The following is a 17,138-nucleotide window of genomic DNA, read 5'->3' as shown; positions in this document are numbered from 1 at the left end:
GCGCTCTATGGACAATTTCTTAAACCTCATAGCTTGGTTTTTGCTCTGACATGCACTGTCAACTGTGGGACAGGTGTGTGCCTTTCCAAATCATGTCCAATCAATTTAATTTACCACAGGTGGACTCCAATCAAGTTGTAGCAACATCTCAAGGATGATCAATGTAAACAGGATGCACCTGAGCTCAATTTGGGGTCTCATAGAAAAGGAACTGAATACTTAAGTAAATAAGGTATTTCCATTTTTTTTGTTTTTAAGAAATTTGCAACAATTTCTAAAAACCTGTTTTCGTTTTGTCATTATGGGGTATTGTGTGTAGATTGATTAGGACAAAAAACAATTGAATCCATTTTAGAACAAGGCTGTAACGTAACAAAATGTGGAAAATGTCAACAGTCTGAACGCTTTCCAAAGGCACTGTATATACACACAATACCTTCAGAAAGTATTCACATCCCTTGACTTTTTCCACATTTTGTTGTGTTAAAGCCTGAATGTAAAATGTATTCAATCCGGATAATGTGTCACTGGCCTACACCCATATAATGTCAAAGTGAAATTATGTTTCGGGGACTTTTTACAAATGAATCAAAAATGACAAGCTGAAGTGTCCTGTGTCAGTTAGTATCCAACCCCTTTGTTATGGCAAGCATAAATACATTCAGGGGTAAAAATGTGCAAGTCACATAAAAAGTTGCATGGACAGAATAGTGTTTAACATGATTTTTGAATGACTACCTCATCTCATCTCCCCACACATACCATTATCTGTAAGGTCACTCAGTTGTGCTGTGAATTTCAAACACAGATTCAACCACAAAGACCAAGGAAGTTTTCCAATGCCTCGCAAAGAAGGGCACCAATTTGAAGATGGGTAAAAAAAATGATTTAAATAAAGCAGACATTGAATATCCCTTTGAGCATGGTGAAGTTATTAATTACACTTTGGATGGTGTATCAATACACCCAGTCACTACAAAGATACAGGCGTCCTAACTCAGTTGCCGGAGAGAAAGCAAATCGCTCAGGGATTTCACCATGAGGCCAATGGTGACTTTAAAACAATTACAGAGTTTAATGGCTGTGATAGGAGAAAACTGAGGATGGATCAACAACATTGTAGTTACTCCACAATACTAGTCTAAATGACGGAGAAAACAAAGGAAGCCTAGACATAATACCAATATTCTAAAACATGCATCCTGTTTGCAATGAGGCACTAAAGTAAAACTGCAAAAATGTGGCAAAGAAATACAAAGCATTATGTTTGGGGCAAATTCAACACAACACATCACTGAGTACCACTCTTCATATTTTCAAGCATGGTGGTGGCTGCATCATGTTATGGGTATGCTTGTCATCAGAAAGGACTATGGTTTTTTTAATGATAAAAATCAACAGAATAGAACTAAGCACAGGCAGGATCATAGATGCAAAATTGGTACAGTCTGCTTTCCAACAGACACCGGGAGAGAAATTCTCTTTTCAGCAGCACAATAACCAAAAACACAAGGCCAAATATACACTGGAGTGGCTTACCAAGATCCCAGTGAATGTTCCTGAGTAGCCTAGTTAGTTTTTACTTTTGTCTTGAAAATCCATGGCAAGACTTGAAAATGGCTGTCTAGCAATGATCAACAACCAATTTGACAGCTTGAAGAATAAAAAAATAAATAATGTGCAAATATTGGACAACCCAGGTGTGCAAAGCTCTTAGAGACTTACCCAGAAAGACTCACAGCTGTAATCACTGCCAAAGATATGATTCTAACATGTATTGAGATATTTTTGTATTTAATTTCCAATACATTATCAAAAATGTCTAAAAACACATTTTCACTTTGTCATTATGGGAGTATTGTGTGTAGATGGGTGAGACATTTTTTTTAAATCAATTCTGAATTCAGGCTGTAACACAAAAAATGTAGAATACATTTTTGAAAGCACTGTACATTTAAGGAAAGTGATTCTGCCTTCTTGGTCTTTGCCTTTACACCTTTAGTTTTGTTTGGGGCTGATGAAATAGCAGACCGTTTGTACAAATGGTTCTCTATTCTATGTGTGTCCTTTTTAAACCATTCATTATTATCAGCAATATAGTTTCAATTCCTTAAACATAAATGTACCATCAATTTGTATTAAGCTTTTAGGTGCTCTATTACTAAATACAAGAAAAAAGAAGAGGGTATGTGCAACAAATGCAGTCTATAATCTTCACAATAATTCACAATGACCTGTAGGCCATGTCCTATAACAGAGGGGGACCGCCATACATTATTCAAAAATAACATTTAATTGTGTGATAGCCCATATGAGACTGCCCATCTATCCTAAACAGTAGTATAATAGAAAATTGTAGGGGAATAGCTTCCTATTTATATTGCCATATTTAGGCCATATAGGGATGCAATGCATTGTATCCTCACGAGGAAGCAGCTCCAGTCTGTATGACACTTCAACATAAGTGTCCATTGTTCATGAATTCGTGGTGTCATCATTGTCTAAATGTCATGGACCATAGGCAATATAATAATAACAAAGTCCAGTGTTCAATAATAGTAATAACTGTGTTCCTTTTACCCCATTGAAGGGTTGTCCTCATCATTGTCTTGTGCTGAGAGCAGCATCACAGCCATAGGCTTCGTGATTTTTCATGGATAGCATACCTGAATATTGAGCCAGTCAAATTGAGGTTAGCCTAGATCTGTCGGCTCCTTCCCTGTGTGTTGGGCTTGATGTGTTTCTCAAAGAAGCCTCATTGGCAGTGGAAAACCTGTGTTGTATTCTGGAAGTTCAAGATGAGCTTTGCCGGGTGTATGAAGCCGCATCTCAGGGTTAGCTTGCGTTGCTGGGATCTCACCTCGTTGTAGGTCGCCCTCTGTTTCAGCAGCTCGGCACTCAGATCTGGGTAGATGCTGATAGTTTTCTCAACACAGGTCAGAGCCTCCAATTCTGCTGCAAGGAGAAGAATTTGCTCTTTAACTTCAAAACTTTAGATTTGTACAATCATACACCGGGATCCGTTGCAGAGAGGACCTGTGCGGTGCGCAATGTTAATCAGCGGCATGGGACCCAGCTTCTCCTGCCCAAACAGTTACAGTCCATTCAGGAAATTATTCAGACGCCTTCACTTTTCCACATTCTGTTACGTTACAGCCTTATTCTAAAATGGATTCAAACGTTTTTTGTCCCCATCAATCTACACACAATACCCCATAATGGCAAAGCAAAATCAAAGTTTTTAGGAAAAAAAACGTAAATATCACATTGACATAAATATTCAGACCCTTTACTCAGTACTTTGCTGAAGCACCTTTGTTCGATCGGGTTCAAGTCTGGGCTCTGGCTGGGCCACTCAAGGACATTCAGAGGCTTGTCCTGAAGCCCCCGCTGCATTGTCTTGGCTGTGTGCTTAGGGTCGTTGTCCTGTTGGAAGGTTTCATTCCCACAGGTGAATTGTGAATGGACAGATTATGCTGCTGGAGCTAAATTAACCTTCTAGTTGTTCCTTGTAATACAGTGAACATTCCACACCTTAATATGGTGCTATAACTGTATGTTGACAATTATATGGAATAGCATGCAGACTAAACTTAAGCTTGAGACTCTTATCCCACTTGCCCATTTTTATAAATTTATTGGTGGATTTTTATTTTTGTATTGCTTGTAACTGTTTCGGGTAATGCAAGTTCTTGTGCTTTTAGGGGAATAACCTATGTGTAAATGTAATCTGTTGCTGTATTTTTGTGTGTTATCTGTTTGTCTTGTGTAGTTTCTTAATCATTGTACCTAAACTGTATGTGTAAACATGTATACGCAGGGCCCAGCTGTAAAAGAGACCTTGGTCTCAGTCTGTGTTCCTTGTATAATAAAGGTCTAATAAAATGATAATAATTGAAAATAAGCCATGCATGCCTCCGGACCCGGCTTGACTGTTGACTCTTTGTAAGACATGTTTCTTTGAATAAAAACATTTGACTGATTGAATGATTATTCAGAGCGACTTGGTTTCATCATCATTACCCTCACAACACATGTTGGCATAAATGTCAAAAGGTAAGTATTGGAAGAAGTATGCATAACATTTAAATCATTTGTCTGTACAAAGGTAACACGTAGAGGCCAAAATGCTATCTTTTGTTTACTTTGGTACCGAGTGCTGTCACACGTGTAACGTTCATGCATTTTTTTCTATGTACCCTCTAATGAGGTTATGGACTTGTCATTATCAACAGAAGGAGTTTCCTAGAGGTGCCCAAGATATCAGCAGAGTTGATGTCATTCTGGCCATAGCTCCCAGTGCTAGGACAGTTTACAATCAGAGAGTTACTGGTCCACAGTGGAGATCTTATCTTTACCATTGTCAAATATTTGACATGGCATGTGTGTATGTGTGTGTGAGTGTGTGAGTGTATATATGTCTGTGTGTGAGCGTGTGTGCGTGTGTGTGAGAGAGAGAGATAGAGAGAGAGTGATAGAGTGAGAGAGCGAGAGCGAGAGAGAGGGATGGTATATAAGCAGAGTTCTCCAAAAGAACGTTTGCTACACTAGTTAGAAACAGACACCTAGCTGCCTGCCATCCAGCACCTTTCACCAAATTTTCCAAAGTATATCTCACCATGCAGGGTCAAAACCACAGCAAAGCAACGCAAGGTGTGTGTCTGGTGGCTCTGATTCTTATGCATCAGGTAAAGCACGTTTTACCATTTTCTTTGGAATAGTGTTGTTAACCATCTTTAACCAGTAGTGAAACTGTAATGCTAAATGTTGTTGACATATACACTTTGTATGGCAGGTGTGTGCTAGTCCAATAGGAAGCCATGATTCAAGGCTGAGTCTGCAGCAGGGCACCAAGCTACTGGAACGGAGAACCCGCATGACCCCCCTGTGGAGGTTCATGGGTACCAAGCCCACTGGGGCCTACTGCCGAGACCATTTTGAGTGCTCCACCCAAATCTGCAGGTAAGATATAGTTAACTGCCTTGGTTTTATACATGAGCTATTCTTTGATTGTTTTGTTTTCCCATTTATGTTGATCGACTGTCACTTCTCTCCTGGTGTAGAAGGGGCCACTGTGCCCTCAATGGGGCAGTTCATTCCTAGAAGTGGAGGAGCCAGAGGTTTCTTCTCACCAATCAGAGAACATTGACTAATGTTTTAATGGAGTTGATTTACGTAACAAGCAGGTCAAGAATCTTCCCAGACATGGTGAAACTTATCAGATTGCAAACTGTTTTTTTTTTTATTTAGGCCAGAGATGAAACATTTTGAAATTAGAGGAATGGCTTTATCAACTTGGTGTATATTGATCTCACATGTACTTGAAAGCACTTTAACTTACCATTTATGAGTATGTACTGTATAATACTACAACTCAAGAGCGTTGAAACTATTTTTATTTTATTTTGTATTTTCTCCCCATTAGCTGTTGCGAAAGCAGCAGCTATTCTTCTTGGGGTCCACACAATGATCACCATTAAACATGGCTGTAAATGTCCTACATGAAGAATGACATCCTATACACCGGCGTTTAGTTTAGTTGAAATGTTTAGTATGCACTGTTAAGTGTGTACTAAAGTGAATATGAACCATTCATCCATGTGCTGTACTGTACCTATTCTTGCTTACTCACGTCTAATGTCTTTGTAGTGATTTTTATAGAAATAGTATAACGAAGAGGCAAAATGTCAGATGTATTTGAAAAAGGTAATACACCAAAGATTTGCGCACAAATTAATGCAAAGGTGAAATATTTGCATAAGAGCGTACTGTAAAGGAATCAATGTACTGTGCCTGTCTACACTTACATTGTTTAACAAGAGAAGACGCACTTAAAGTTGCAAAAATAAAAGTACATTTCTGATCATTTTGATGTTCGTGTTTATTCATTGACTGCTCACATCTTACTGATGACACAGCACAGATATTTCAACTCTTTGTAGCCTTTTTGTTCATTTTTATGAATAACTTCATAACTTTATATTGAACTTTATTTTATTGTTTAAGACAACTATTCGGTTGAAGATGCTGTAGTCAGTGATACACTGCGGCTAGGCCTAATGCACACAGAAAATACAAACTGACTAGTCTGAGAGAAGCAGACAGTGACCAGAACGCACCTTCCTAATCCCTGACATTTGCTTCCCTTTCACGTTCTCATCCGATGGCGCAACTACAACAAGTTGTAGTAAGAATTGTTTTACTGTATCCATTTTCAAAGACCTTAGTAATCAAACTGCTGCTTCCTATACTAGACTGTGGTGACATCTATCAAAACAAAACACAAACAAGATCTCACTTTGCGATTTAGATGTAATTTATAACAAGCCGATTCAGACAAGTACATTGGTTAAGGAAACTCACGCTACTCCTTTCAACAGCAGCCATTACACATTCCAAAGGTACATCATGAGGTTAGAGTAACATCTTTCAGGTACAAAGGCTTGACTTTAGTCATTTACCTATAGAAATCAGGGCATTAAAATCACACAGTGAATCAAAAAAAGGATTTTTCAAATGTTAAGATCAAACATTTTTTTGTTTTTAACTAATAGAAACATCATCGTGTGAAGATATTTGTAAATCTGTAGGCCTATGGTACTAAGTTGTATTATTTGTATTAGTAGTTGTAGCAGTATTTTTTATTGGTTGTATTTGTAACGGCTTTCTAATGGTGAAGGAGAGTCGGACCAAACTGCAGCGTGTCTATTGTGATTCATCTTTAATAAACAAACGTAACACACAACAAAACACTAACACTATAAAACGAAAACCGAAAACAGCCTATACAAGTGTCTACTAACCTCTAACCAGGACATCAAGACACACAGGACAATCACCCACAATACAACCAAAGAATATGGCTGTCTAAATATGGTTCCCAATCAGAGACAACGGTAAACACCTGCCTCTGATTGAGAACCACTTCAGACAGCCATAGACTCTCCTAGAACACCCCACTAAGCTACAATCCCACTATACACACATTCCAAAATCCCAAGACAAAACACACCACAATACAAAAAAACTCTATGCCACACCCTGGCCTGACCCAATACATGAAGAAAACACAAAATACTTAGACCAGGGCGTGACAGAACCCCCCCCCCCTAAGGTGCGGACTCCCGAAAGCACCTCAAAACAAATAGGGAGGGTCCGGGTGGGCGTCTGTCCATGGTGGCGGTTCCGGCGCGGGACGTGGACCCCACTCAATTAATGTCTTAGTCCCCTCTCCTCGCGTCCCTGGATAGTCCACCCTCGCCGCCGACCATGGCCTAGTAGTCCTCACCCAGAAACCCACTGGATTGAGGAGCAGATCGGGACTGAGGGGCAGCTCGGGACTGAGGCAGCTCGGGACTGAGGGGAAGCTCGGGAGTGAGAGGAAGCTCGGGAGTGAGAGGAAGCTCGGGCAGGTTGATGGATCTACCAGATCCTGGCTGGCTGGTGGTTCCGACAGATCCTGGCTGACTGGCGGATCCTGGCTGACTGGCGGATCCTGGCTGACTGGCGGTTCTGGCAGATCCTGGCTGACGATCCTGGCTGACTGGCGGATCCTGGCTGACTGGCGGATCCTGGCGGATCCTGGCCGACTGGCGGATCTGGCAGATCCTGGCCGACCTGGCAGATCCTGGCTGACTGGCGGATCCTGGCTGACTAGCGGATCTGGCAGATCCTGGCTGACTGGCGGATCCTGGCTGACAAGCGGATCTGGCAGATCCTGGCTGACTGGCGGATCCTGGCTGACAAGCGGTTCTGGCAGATCCTGGCCGACTGGCGGATCCTGGCTGACTAGCGGATCTGGCAGATCCTGGCTGACTGGCGGATCTGGCAGATCCTGGCTGACTGGCACTTCTGGCGGATCCTGGCAGACTGGCGGATCCTTGCTGACTGGCGGATCCTTGCTGACTGGCGGATCCTGGCTGACTGGCACTTCTGGCGGATCCTGGCAGACTGGCGGATCCTTGCTGACTGGCGGATCCTGGCACACTGGCGGATCCTGGCTGAATGGCGGATCTAACTGATCCTGGCAGACTGGCGGCACTGGTGGCGCTGGGCAGACTGGCGGCGCTGGGCAGACTGGCGGCGCTGGGCAGACTGGCGGCGCTGGGCAGACTGGTAGCTCAGGCGGCGCTGGGCAGACTGGCGGCGCTGGGCAGACTGGCGGCTCAGGCGGCGCTGGGCAGACTGGCGGCACTGGCGGCGCTGGGCAGACTGGCGGCACTGGCGGCGCTGGGCAGACTGGCGGCACTGGCGGCGCTGGGCAGACTGGCGGCACTGGCGGCGCTGGGCAGACTGGCGGCACTGGCGGCGCTGGGCAGACTGGCGGCACTGGCGGCGCTGGGCAGACTGGCGGCACTGGCGGCGCTGGGCAGACGGGCGGCACTGGCGGCGCTGGGCAGACGGGCGGCTCAGACGGCGCTGGGCAGACGGGTGGCTCAGACGGCGCTGGGCAGACGGGTGGCTCAGACGGCGCTGGGCAGACGGGTGGCTCAGACGGCGCTGGGCAGACGGGTGGCTCAGACGGCGCTGGGCAGACTGACAGCTCTGGATGCTTCATGCAGGCTGACAGCTCTGGCTGCGCTGAACAGAGGAGTACTGGTGCCTCTGGAATGAGGGCTCTGGCGCCTCTGGCATGAGGCGGACAGCTCTGGCTGCGCCGGACAGAGGGACGCTCCGGCATCGGCGCCGGACAGGCGGGACGCTCTGGCAGCGGCGCCGGACAGGCGGGGGCTCCGGCAGCGGCGCCGGACAGGCGGGACGCTCCGGCAGCGGCGCCGGACAGGCGGGGGCTCCGGCAGCGGCGCCGGACAGGCGGGAGGCTCCGGCAGCGGCGCCGGACAGGCGGAGCTCCGGCATCGGCGCCGGACAGGCGGGAGGCTCCGGCAGCGGCGCTGGACAGGCGGGACACATGTAGGCCTGATGCGTGGTGCTGGCACTGGTGGTAATGAACCGAGGACACGCACAGGAAGCCTGGTGCGGGGAGCTGCTACCGGAGGGCTGGGGTGTGGAGGTGGTACTGGATAGACCGGACCGTGCAGGCGCACTGGAGCTCTTGAGCACCGAGCCTGCCCAACCTTACCTGGCTCGATGCCCACTCTAGCCCGGCCGATACGAGGAGCTGGAATATACCGCACCGGGCTATGCACCCGCACTGGGGACACCGTGCGCACCACTGCATAACAAGGTGCCTGCCCGGTCTCTCTAGCCCCCCGGTAACCACAGGAAGTTAGCGTAGGTCTCCTACCTAGCGTAGCCATACTCCCTGTGAGCCCCCAAGAAATTTTTGGGGCTGACTCTCAGGCTTCCATCCGCTCTGCCGTGCTAGCTCCTCATAATGCCGCCTCTCTGCTTTTGCTGCCTCCAGCTCGGCTTTGGGGCGACAATAATCTCCAGGCTGATCCCAGGGTCCTTTACCGTCCAGTACCTCCTCCCATGTCCATTTCTCCAGGTAGTGCAATCTCTCCCACTGTAGTTGCTGCTGCTCCTGCTGCTGCTGCCTCTGTTGCTTCTCCTGTGGCTCCTGCCTGTTGACACGCTGCTTGGTCCTGTGGTGGGTGATTCTGTAACGGCTTTCTAATGGTGAAGGAGAGTCGGACCAAACTGCAGCGTGTCTATTGTGATTCATCTTTAATAAACAAACGTAACACACAACAAAACACTAACACTATAAAACGAAAACCGAAAACAGCCTATACAAGTGTCTACTAACCTCTAACCAGGACATCAAGACACACAGGACAATCACCCACAATACAACCAAAGAATATGGCTGCCTAAATATGGTTCCCAATCAGAGACAACGGTAAACACCTGCCTCTGATTGAGAACCACTTCAGACAGCCATAGACTCTCCTAGAACACCCCACTAAGCTACAATCCCACTATACACACATTCCAAAATCCCAAGACAAAACACACCACAATACAAAAAACTCTATGCCACACCCTGGCCTGACCCAATACATGAAGAAAACACAAAATACTTAGACCAGGGCGTGACAGTATTAGTAGTTGTAGCAGTAGTTTATATTAGTTGCATTAGTAGTTGTAGCAGCAGTTTATATTAGTTGCATTAGTAGTTGTAGAAGTAGTTTATATTAGTTGCATTAGTAGTTGTAGCAGTAGTATATATTAGTTGCATTAGTAGTTGTAGCAGTAGTATATATTAGTTGCATTAGTAGTTGTAGCAGTAGTTTTTATTAGTAGTTGTAGCAGTAGTTTATATTAGTTGCATTAGTAGTTGTAGCAGTAGTATATATTAGTTGCATTAGTAGTTGTAGCATTAGTTTTTATTAGTAGTTGTAGCAGTAGTTTATATTAGTTGCATTAGTAGTTGTAGCAGTAGTTTTTATTAGTTGCATTAGTAGTTGTAGCAGTAGTTTTTATTAGTTGCATTAGTAGTTGTAGAAGTAGTTTATATTAGTTGCATTAGTAGTTGTAGAAGTAGTTTGTATTAGTAGTTGTAGCAGTAGTTTATATTAGTTGCATTAGTAGTTGTAGCAGTAGTTTTTATTAGTTGCATTAGTAGTTGTAGCAGTAGTTTTATTAGTTGCATTAGTAGTTGTAGCAGTAGTTTTATTAGTTGCATTAGTAGTTGTAGAAGTAGTTTGTATTAGTAGTTGTAGCAGTAGTTTATATTAGTTGCATTAGTAGTTGTAGCAGTAGTTTTTATTAGTAGTTGTAGCAGTAGTTTATATTAGTTGCATTAGTAGTTGTAGCAGTAGTTTTTATTAGTTGCATTAGTAGTTGTAGAAGTCGTTTGTATTAGTAGTTGTAGAAGTAGTTTATATTAAGTTGTATTAGTAGTTGTAGCAGTAGTTTTTATTAGTTGCATTAGTAGTTGTAGCAGTAGTTTTTATTAGTTGCATTAGTAGTTGTAGAAGTAGTTTATATTAGTTGCATTAGTAGTTGTAGAAGTAGTTTGTATTAGTAGTTGTAGAAGTAGTTTATATTAGTTGCATTAGTAGTTGTAGCAGTAGTTTTTATTAGTAGTTGTAGCAGTAGTTTATATTAGTTGCATTAGTAGTTGTAGAAGTCGTTTGTATTAGTAGTTGTAGAAGTAGTTTATATTAAGTTGTATTAGTAGTTGTAACAGTAGTTTTTATTAGTTGTAGGCCTATTAGTAGTTGTACACAACTTCCTATGCTGTTAATATAGGGTTTTATTTATGTATTATTATCATTGTTATTATTATTAGACAGTAGGTGCCATATTATTATTGTTGCGAAGCAGTGTTTTTTTTCTTCAATTGGACACTTCTGAAAACGAGATGCTGCATCTGTAGCGTTTGTCGTTGGGAGACAGAGAGGAGGACCAATGCGCAGCGTGGTAAGTGTTCATAGCTTTTAATGACGTACTAGAACACTGAACAAAAAACAATAAATAACAACCGAACAGTCCCGTAAGGTGAAAGACAAAAACACTAAACAGGAAATATAATCACCCACAGCTCAAACGTGAAACCAGGCTACCTAAGTATGGTTCTCAATCAGGGACAACGATAGACAGCTGCCTCTGATTGAGAACCATACCAGGCCAAACACAGAAATCCCAAAACATAGAAAAAGGAACATAGACAACCCACCCAACTCATGCCCTGACCATACTACAAGAAAGACATAATAACAGAACTAAGGTCAGAATGTGACAGCATCTCAAGAGATTTCATCCTGCAAATGTTCAAATTTCAAATAAACATTGGAGAGAATGTCAGCGAGGTTTGAGGGCTGAAATTCACACAAAACCATCAACATCACGAGGAGCTGTAGAGTCTCTGGGACAGGGGTGTCAAACTCATTCCACTGAGGGCCTAGAGCAGGGCTGCCCAACCCTCTTCCTGGAGAGCTACCATCCTGTGGGTTTTCAGACCAACCCTCTTCCTGGAGAGCTACCGTCATGTGGGTTTTCAGCCCAATCCTCTTCCTGGAGATCTACCATCCTGTGGGTTTTCAGTCCAACCCTCTTCCTGGAGAGCTACCGTCCTGTGGGTTTTCAGTCCAACCCTAATTTAACACACTTGATTCTACTAATTAGCTGCTCAACAAGACATTAACTAGCTGAATCAGAACTGCTAAATTAGGGTTGGACTGAAAACCTACAGGACAGTAGATCTCCAGGAAAAGGGGTTGGACTGAAAACCTACAGGACAGTAGATCTCCAGGAAAAGGGGTTGGACTGAAAACCTACAGGACAGTAGATCTCCAGGAAAAGGGGTTGGACTGAAAACCTACAGGACAGTAGATCTCCAGGAAAAGGGTTGGGCAGCCCTGGCCTAGAGTCTGCAGGGTTTTTGTTTTTTCCTTTCAGTTAAGACCTATACAACCATTTGTGGGGAGTTCCTTACTAATCAGTGGCCTTAATTCATCAATCAAGTCCAAGGGAAGAGCGAAAACCTGCAGTCACTCACTCTGCCCTCTGTGCTCTGTGGTGAAACTCACAAGAACACACAGATGGTTACGGAAACTATACTCCGTCAACTGGTGAGTGCACTGTGGGCCTATTCATGACAATAGGCTGGCGACCTTTGACATGCTGTGTATCCAATATCTAATGTACATCTATGATTAGTCTAGCCCTGCTTAATACCAAAAACAATTACATTTTTTGGAAAGGCAAATATTGTTGATTCTTGTCTGATTTTTAAAGTGCCCTGCTTATGTTGAAATGTATACACTCAATGCTAATATCAGCACCTCCCTTCTGTCACATTTCATGCATCAGTCAACATTGACATTGAAGTCATTTAGCAGACGCTCTTTTCCATGGGTGATATTGTGTGTAAACATGTACAGGTAACTGCCAAAATAAAGTAAGAACTAACATAACGTGTCACTACGGGGCCACTACGAGGCAGAAGAGCTTCAAAGCACCTTGGCATAGATTCTACTAGTGTCTGGAACCCTACTGGAGGGATGCGACACCATTCTTCCACAAGGAATTTCATAATTTGGTGTTTTGTTGATGGTGGTGGAAAGAGCTGTGCTCCAGAATCTCCCATAATTGTTCCATTGGGTTGAGATCTGGTGACTGAGACGGCCATGGTATATGGTCTACATCGTTTTCATGCTCATCCAACCATTCAGTGACCACTCGTACTCTGTGGATGTGGGCTTGGTCATCCTATGGGGGCATAGCCATGGTAGACAAAATAATTGCCTGCGCAGCATTGTTATGCATGACCCTAAGCATGATGGGATGTTAATTGCTTAATTAAGATGGGTTTTGTTTGTTCACGTGTAACTTTTGATATGCCGTTTTTCCGCAATGGATTTTTATTTTCTAGTTCAATACCCTGTCCAGCTGGTGGCCGCAACACACCATTAACATTGGATGCCAACCGCCTTTAAACCCCATCATAGAAGAAGAAAAATAATTAACTGATGACATCACAGATATCAATTATTTACCAAGTGCAGCTTGCCACCTGCTGTGAACACAAATCTCCGTTTTTGGACATGATTCCTTTCTAATTAATTTATTCATCACTGTATGTAAATACCAGAACTGTAAATACGGTATTTGTTTCCCCCATATTTTACTGTCAGTTGTCAATAGTTTAAGAATATTTGCGTAATTATTAAAGCATTATGTATCTATTTTTTTATGCTAGCTATCTAACATCAATAGCTACATTTTTGCCTGTCATTGTTTAACTGGCTAGTCTGATGTTGCTATCTACTTGTATTTTGGTTTCAGTCATTGGATTATTATAACAGATGAGGAGCTGTATATCTTGGTTTGTTATTGTTAAATGAATGTGCCTTGTCTTCGTCTGCATGCCATTGTATTCATGTTTATTATTTCCACACCACATCTTGTATGGATAAAGGGACAGTGAATTTGATAATCACAGCTGAGTGCAGGGCTGTTCCTGGCCTTTCTGCCACAATTGCCATCCCAGTAAGCAAAATGATGTTGAAAAGATGTCTAAAATACATGTTTTCCAGACTTTGAAGTTAGGTTCTGAATGAAAGGTGAAAAGACGTCCTTGATAGATGTCTATATTTGGATCAAATCAAGGCTGGTCCATACAGGACAAAATCTGAACCAAAAAAAAGACATACGAACAGGACCAAAAATACAGCCAACAGGCGTCAGCCTCAGTCCGTGCTCACTGGGGTACAGCCTACAGTGTCGCCTGAAATGACATTTTAGGAATGCCCATCCACGTGGTAGGACTACTGTTTCGTAAAACACCAAAAAAGGACATCCAAAAGACGTCGGTCTGTGCTTACTGGGGAGTAGCCTACCATGTAGGCCTGCAATGGAATTTTATGAATGCCCATCCATATGGTAGTCCCACTATTTGTAAAACATGCTGTTGCATTGGCAAGTCCTGATTTCTGTGACTAATCAATTTGGCCATTTAAGCTCTGAATTTCAGCTTCCCGACTTTATCAGTAGGAGTTATCCTGAACCTATTTGCAATGTGTTTACACAGTGAGAAATGCAGAAGTATTTTATTTTTTGCTATGATCAGCATGTAAAAAATGTATACAAACTTGAAACAGCTGATCATAACAATTTAGCTTATGGGGTGAAACTCCTGGACAGCAGTTGTGTGAGTGCCCTGATGCTCCATTCCATATTGTCCATTTTACTTTGACCTGTCCTGTTGAAAGGTTGCAAGTTCAAATCCCTGAGCTGACAAGATACAACTCTGTCATTCTACCCCTGAACAGGCAGGTAACCCACTGTTCCTAGGCCGTCATTGAAAATAAGAATTTGTTCTTAACTAACTGACTTGCCTAGTTAAATAGATGTATAAAAAAAATGGAATGCTTCAGCAATGTGTCTCTCGAACAACACCTGGATATATATTGCGCCTCTGACAAATTGGACACTACTTATTGGAAGACGGCATCAGCCTGCTCACCTAAAAAGCCTGGTTGAGAGAAACTGTTTTGGTGCAAAATTATGAGGTTTTATGTGTTGTCTTGGTCAGTTTAGCTCAGAAAATGGCGCCCTCGTCAATTTGCCGGCATAGGCGGCTGCCTAATGAGCTCCCTCATCTGCTGTATGAGGTGGAGTACTGGAGGAGGAGGTGCCTGGGGCTGCCTAATGAGCTCCCTCATCTGCTGTATGAGGTGGAGTACTGGAGGAGGAGGTGCCTGGGGCTGCCTAATGAGCTCCCTCATCTGCTGTATGAGGTGGAGTACTGGAGGAGGAGGTGCCTGGGGCTGCCTAATGAGCTCCCTCATCTGCTGTATGAGGTGGAGTACTGGAGGAGGAGGTGCCTGGGGCTGCCTAATGAGCTCCCTCATCTGCTGTATGAGGTGGAGTACTGGAGGAGGAGGTGCCTGGGGCTGCCTAATGAGCTCCCTCATCTGCTGTATGAGGTGGAGTACTGGAGGAGGAGGTGCCTGGGGCTGCCCCTGGGCTTCATGGAGACCCTGTTTGGCTTTCAGGAGGACTTGGCCCATCTGGATGGTCCTTTGGGATAGGAGTTCTGGGTCACATGGGGGCAGATCAAAGCTCTGGGTGGTTATGGTGGAGTTTTAAGGTTTCCCAGTCTGCAGTTTTATTGTGTTCTTCTCATTACAGACTGGGCTTGGAGGCAGACTTTAACATGTGATGACAATACAAGAGAACAAATAAACAGAAATTACAACATATCTTAAAGCCACGCCCCTACTAAGCCACCTCTCCCCTCCAGGGTTCCTCCAGGAACACGTTACTACATCGAACCATTAAAGGTTCCTCAAGAAGCCCTCAACTAACCAAAGGTGCAAATATGAACCATTGATTAGCAATGGTTTCTTCAGGATCTCCAGGGGTTCCTTGAGTAGTCACGAATTCTAAGAGTGTACTGCCTTCTCTCTCCTCTCTCTTTACCTGATGCATAAGACTCATAGCCACCAGAAACACACCTTGTGTTGCTTTGCTGTAGTTGTACCCTGCATGGTGAGAATATCCTGGAAAATTTGGTGAAAGGTGCTGGATGGCAGGCAGCTAGGTGTCTGTTTCTAATTAGTGTAGCAAATTGGCCTAGCATCGTCCGGGTTAGGGAGGGCTTGGCCGGTAGGGATGTCCTTGTCTCATCGCGCACCAGCGAATCCTGTGGCGGGCCGGGCGCAGTGCTGGCTAACCAAGGTTGCCAGGTGCACGGTGTTTCCTCCGACACATTGGTGCGGCTGGCTTCCGGGTTGGATGCGCCCTGCCCTGTGTTAAGAAGCAGTGCAGCTTGGTTGGGTTGTGTATCGGAGGACGCATGACTTTCGACTTTCGTCTCTCCCGAGCCCGTAAGGGAGTTGTAGCGATGAGACAAGATAGTAGCTACTAAAAAAACAATTGGATACCACAAAATTGGGGAGAAAAATGGGTAAAAATACATTTTAAAAACAGTGAAAGAGAACCATTAGGGGACCACCTAATTCTACTACATCCTTCCTCTTTTCCTCTCTCACTCCCTGTTTTCCTCTTTATGTAACACCCTTTCATCCCTCTCTCTGATCTGTCTGGTCTGTTTAGGAGGAGTGTGAAACGTGACTGACAGAGAGAGAGGTGTCATGAGTGGTGTGTATATGTGTGCATCTATTCATGTCATTGCGTCAGAGCTGTTTCACAAAGTGTTTCAAATGAACTAGCTACAGTCAATTAGTACAAGTCAAACCAATTAAAAGCCGTTCAGAACAGACACACACACACACACACACACACACACACACACACACACACACACACACACACACGCTAGTGGATATGATCATAACACGGAACCCAAACCGGCTGCGCGTGTGCACCATCGTGCATACATTTATTTTGTTACCCTACACAAAATGTGATCACGACACGCAGGTTAAAATATCAAAACAAACTCTGAACCAATGACATTGATTTGGGGACAGGTTGAAAAGCATTAAAAATGTATGGCAATTTAGCTAGTTAGCTTGCACTTGCTAGCTAATTTGTCCTTGCTGTTGCTAGCTAATTTGTCCTGGGATATAAACATTGAGTTGTTATTTTACCTGAAATGCACAAGGTCCTCTACTCTGACAATTTAATCCACACATAAAACAGTCAACCGAATCGTTTCTAGTCATTTCTCCTCGTTCCAGGCTTTTTCATCTTTGAACTTATATGATGACTGGCATTTAAACTTTCATAGTATTACCACGACGACCGGCAACACAGTTTGT

General features: G+C 43.8%; 1 protein-coding gene across 1 annotated transcript; it reads left to right on the top strand.

The window, feature by feature from the left end:
* Window positions 1–4,479: 4,479 nt before the first annotated feature.
* On the top strand, window positions 4,480–5,866 carry LOC115101463 (liver-expressed antimicrobial peptide 2-like). Its single transcript, XM_029620967.2, has 3 exons — window positions 4,480–4,688; window positions 4,796–4,962; window positions 5,064–5,866. The coding sequence occupies exons 1-3, from the start codon at window positions 4,620–4,622 to the stop codon at window positions 5,101–5,103; spliced, it is 276 nt and encodes a 91-aa protein (XP_029476827.1). The 5' UTR covers window positions 4,480–4,619; the 3' UTR covers window positions 5,104–5,866.
* The last annotated feature ends 11,272 nt before the right edge of the window (window positions 5,867–17,138 follow it).

This window comes from Oncorhynchus nerka, linkage group LG19 (genome assembly GCF_034236695.1).
Source record: "Oncorhynchus nerka isolate Pitt River linkage group LG19, Oner_Uvic_2.0, whole genome shotgun sequence".
NCBI lineage: Eukaryota > Metazoa > Chordata > Actinopteri > Salmoniformes > Salmonidae > Oncorhynchus > Oncorhynchus nerka.
This window is presented reverse-complemented; position numbering and strand designations above follow the sequence as displayed.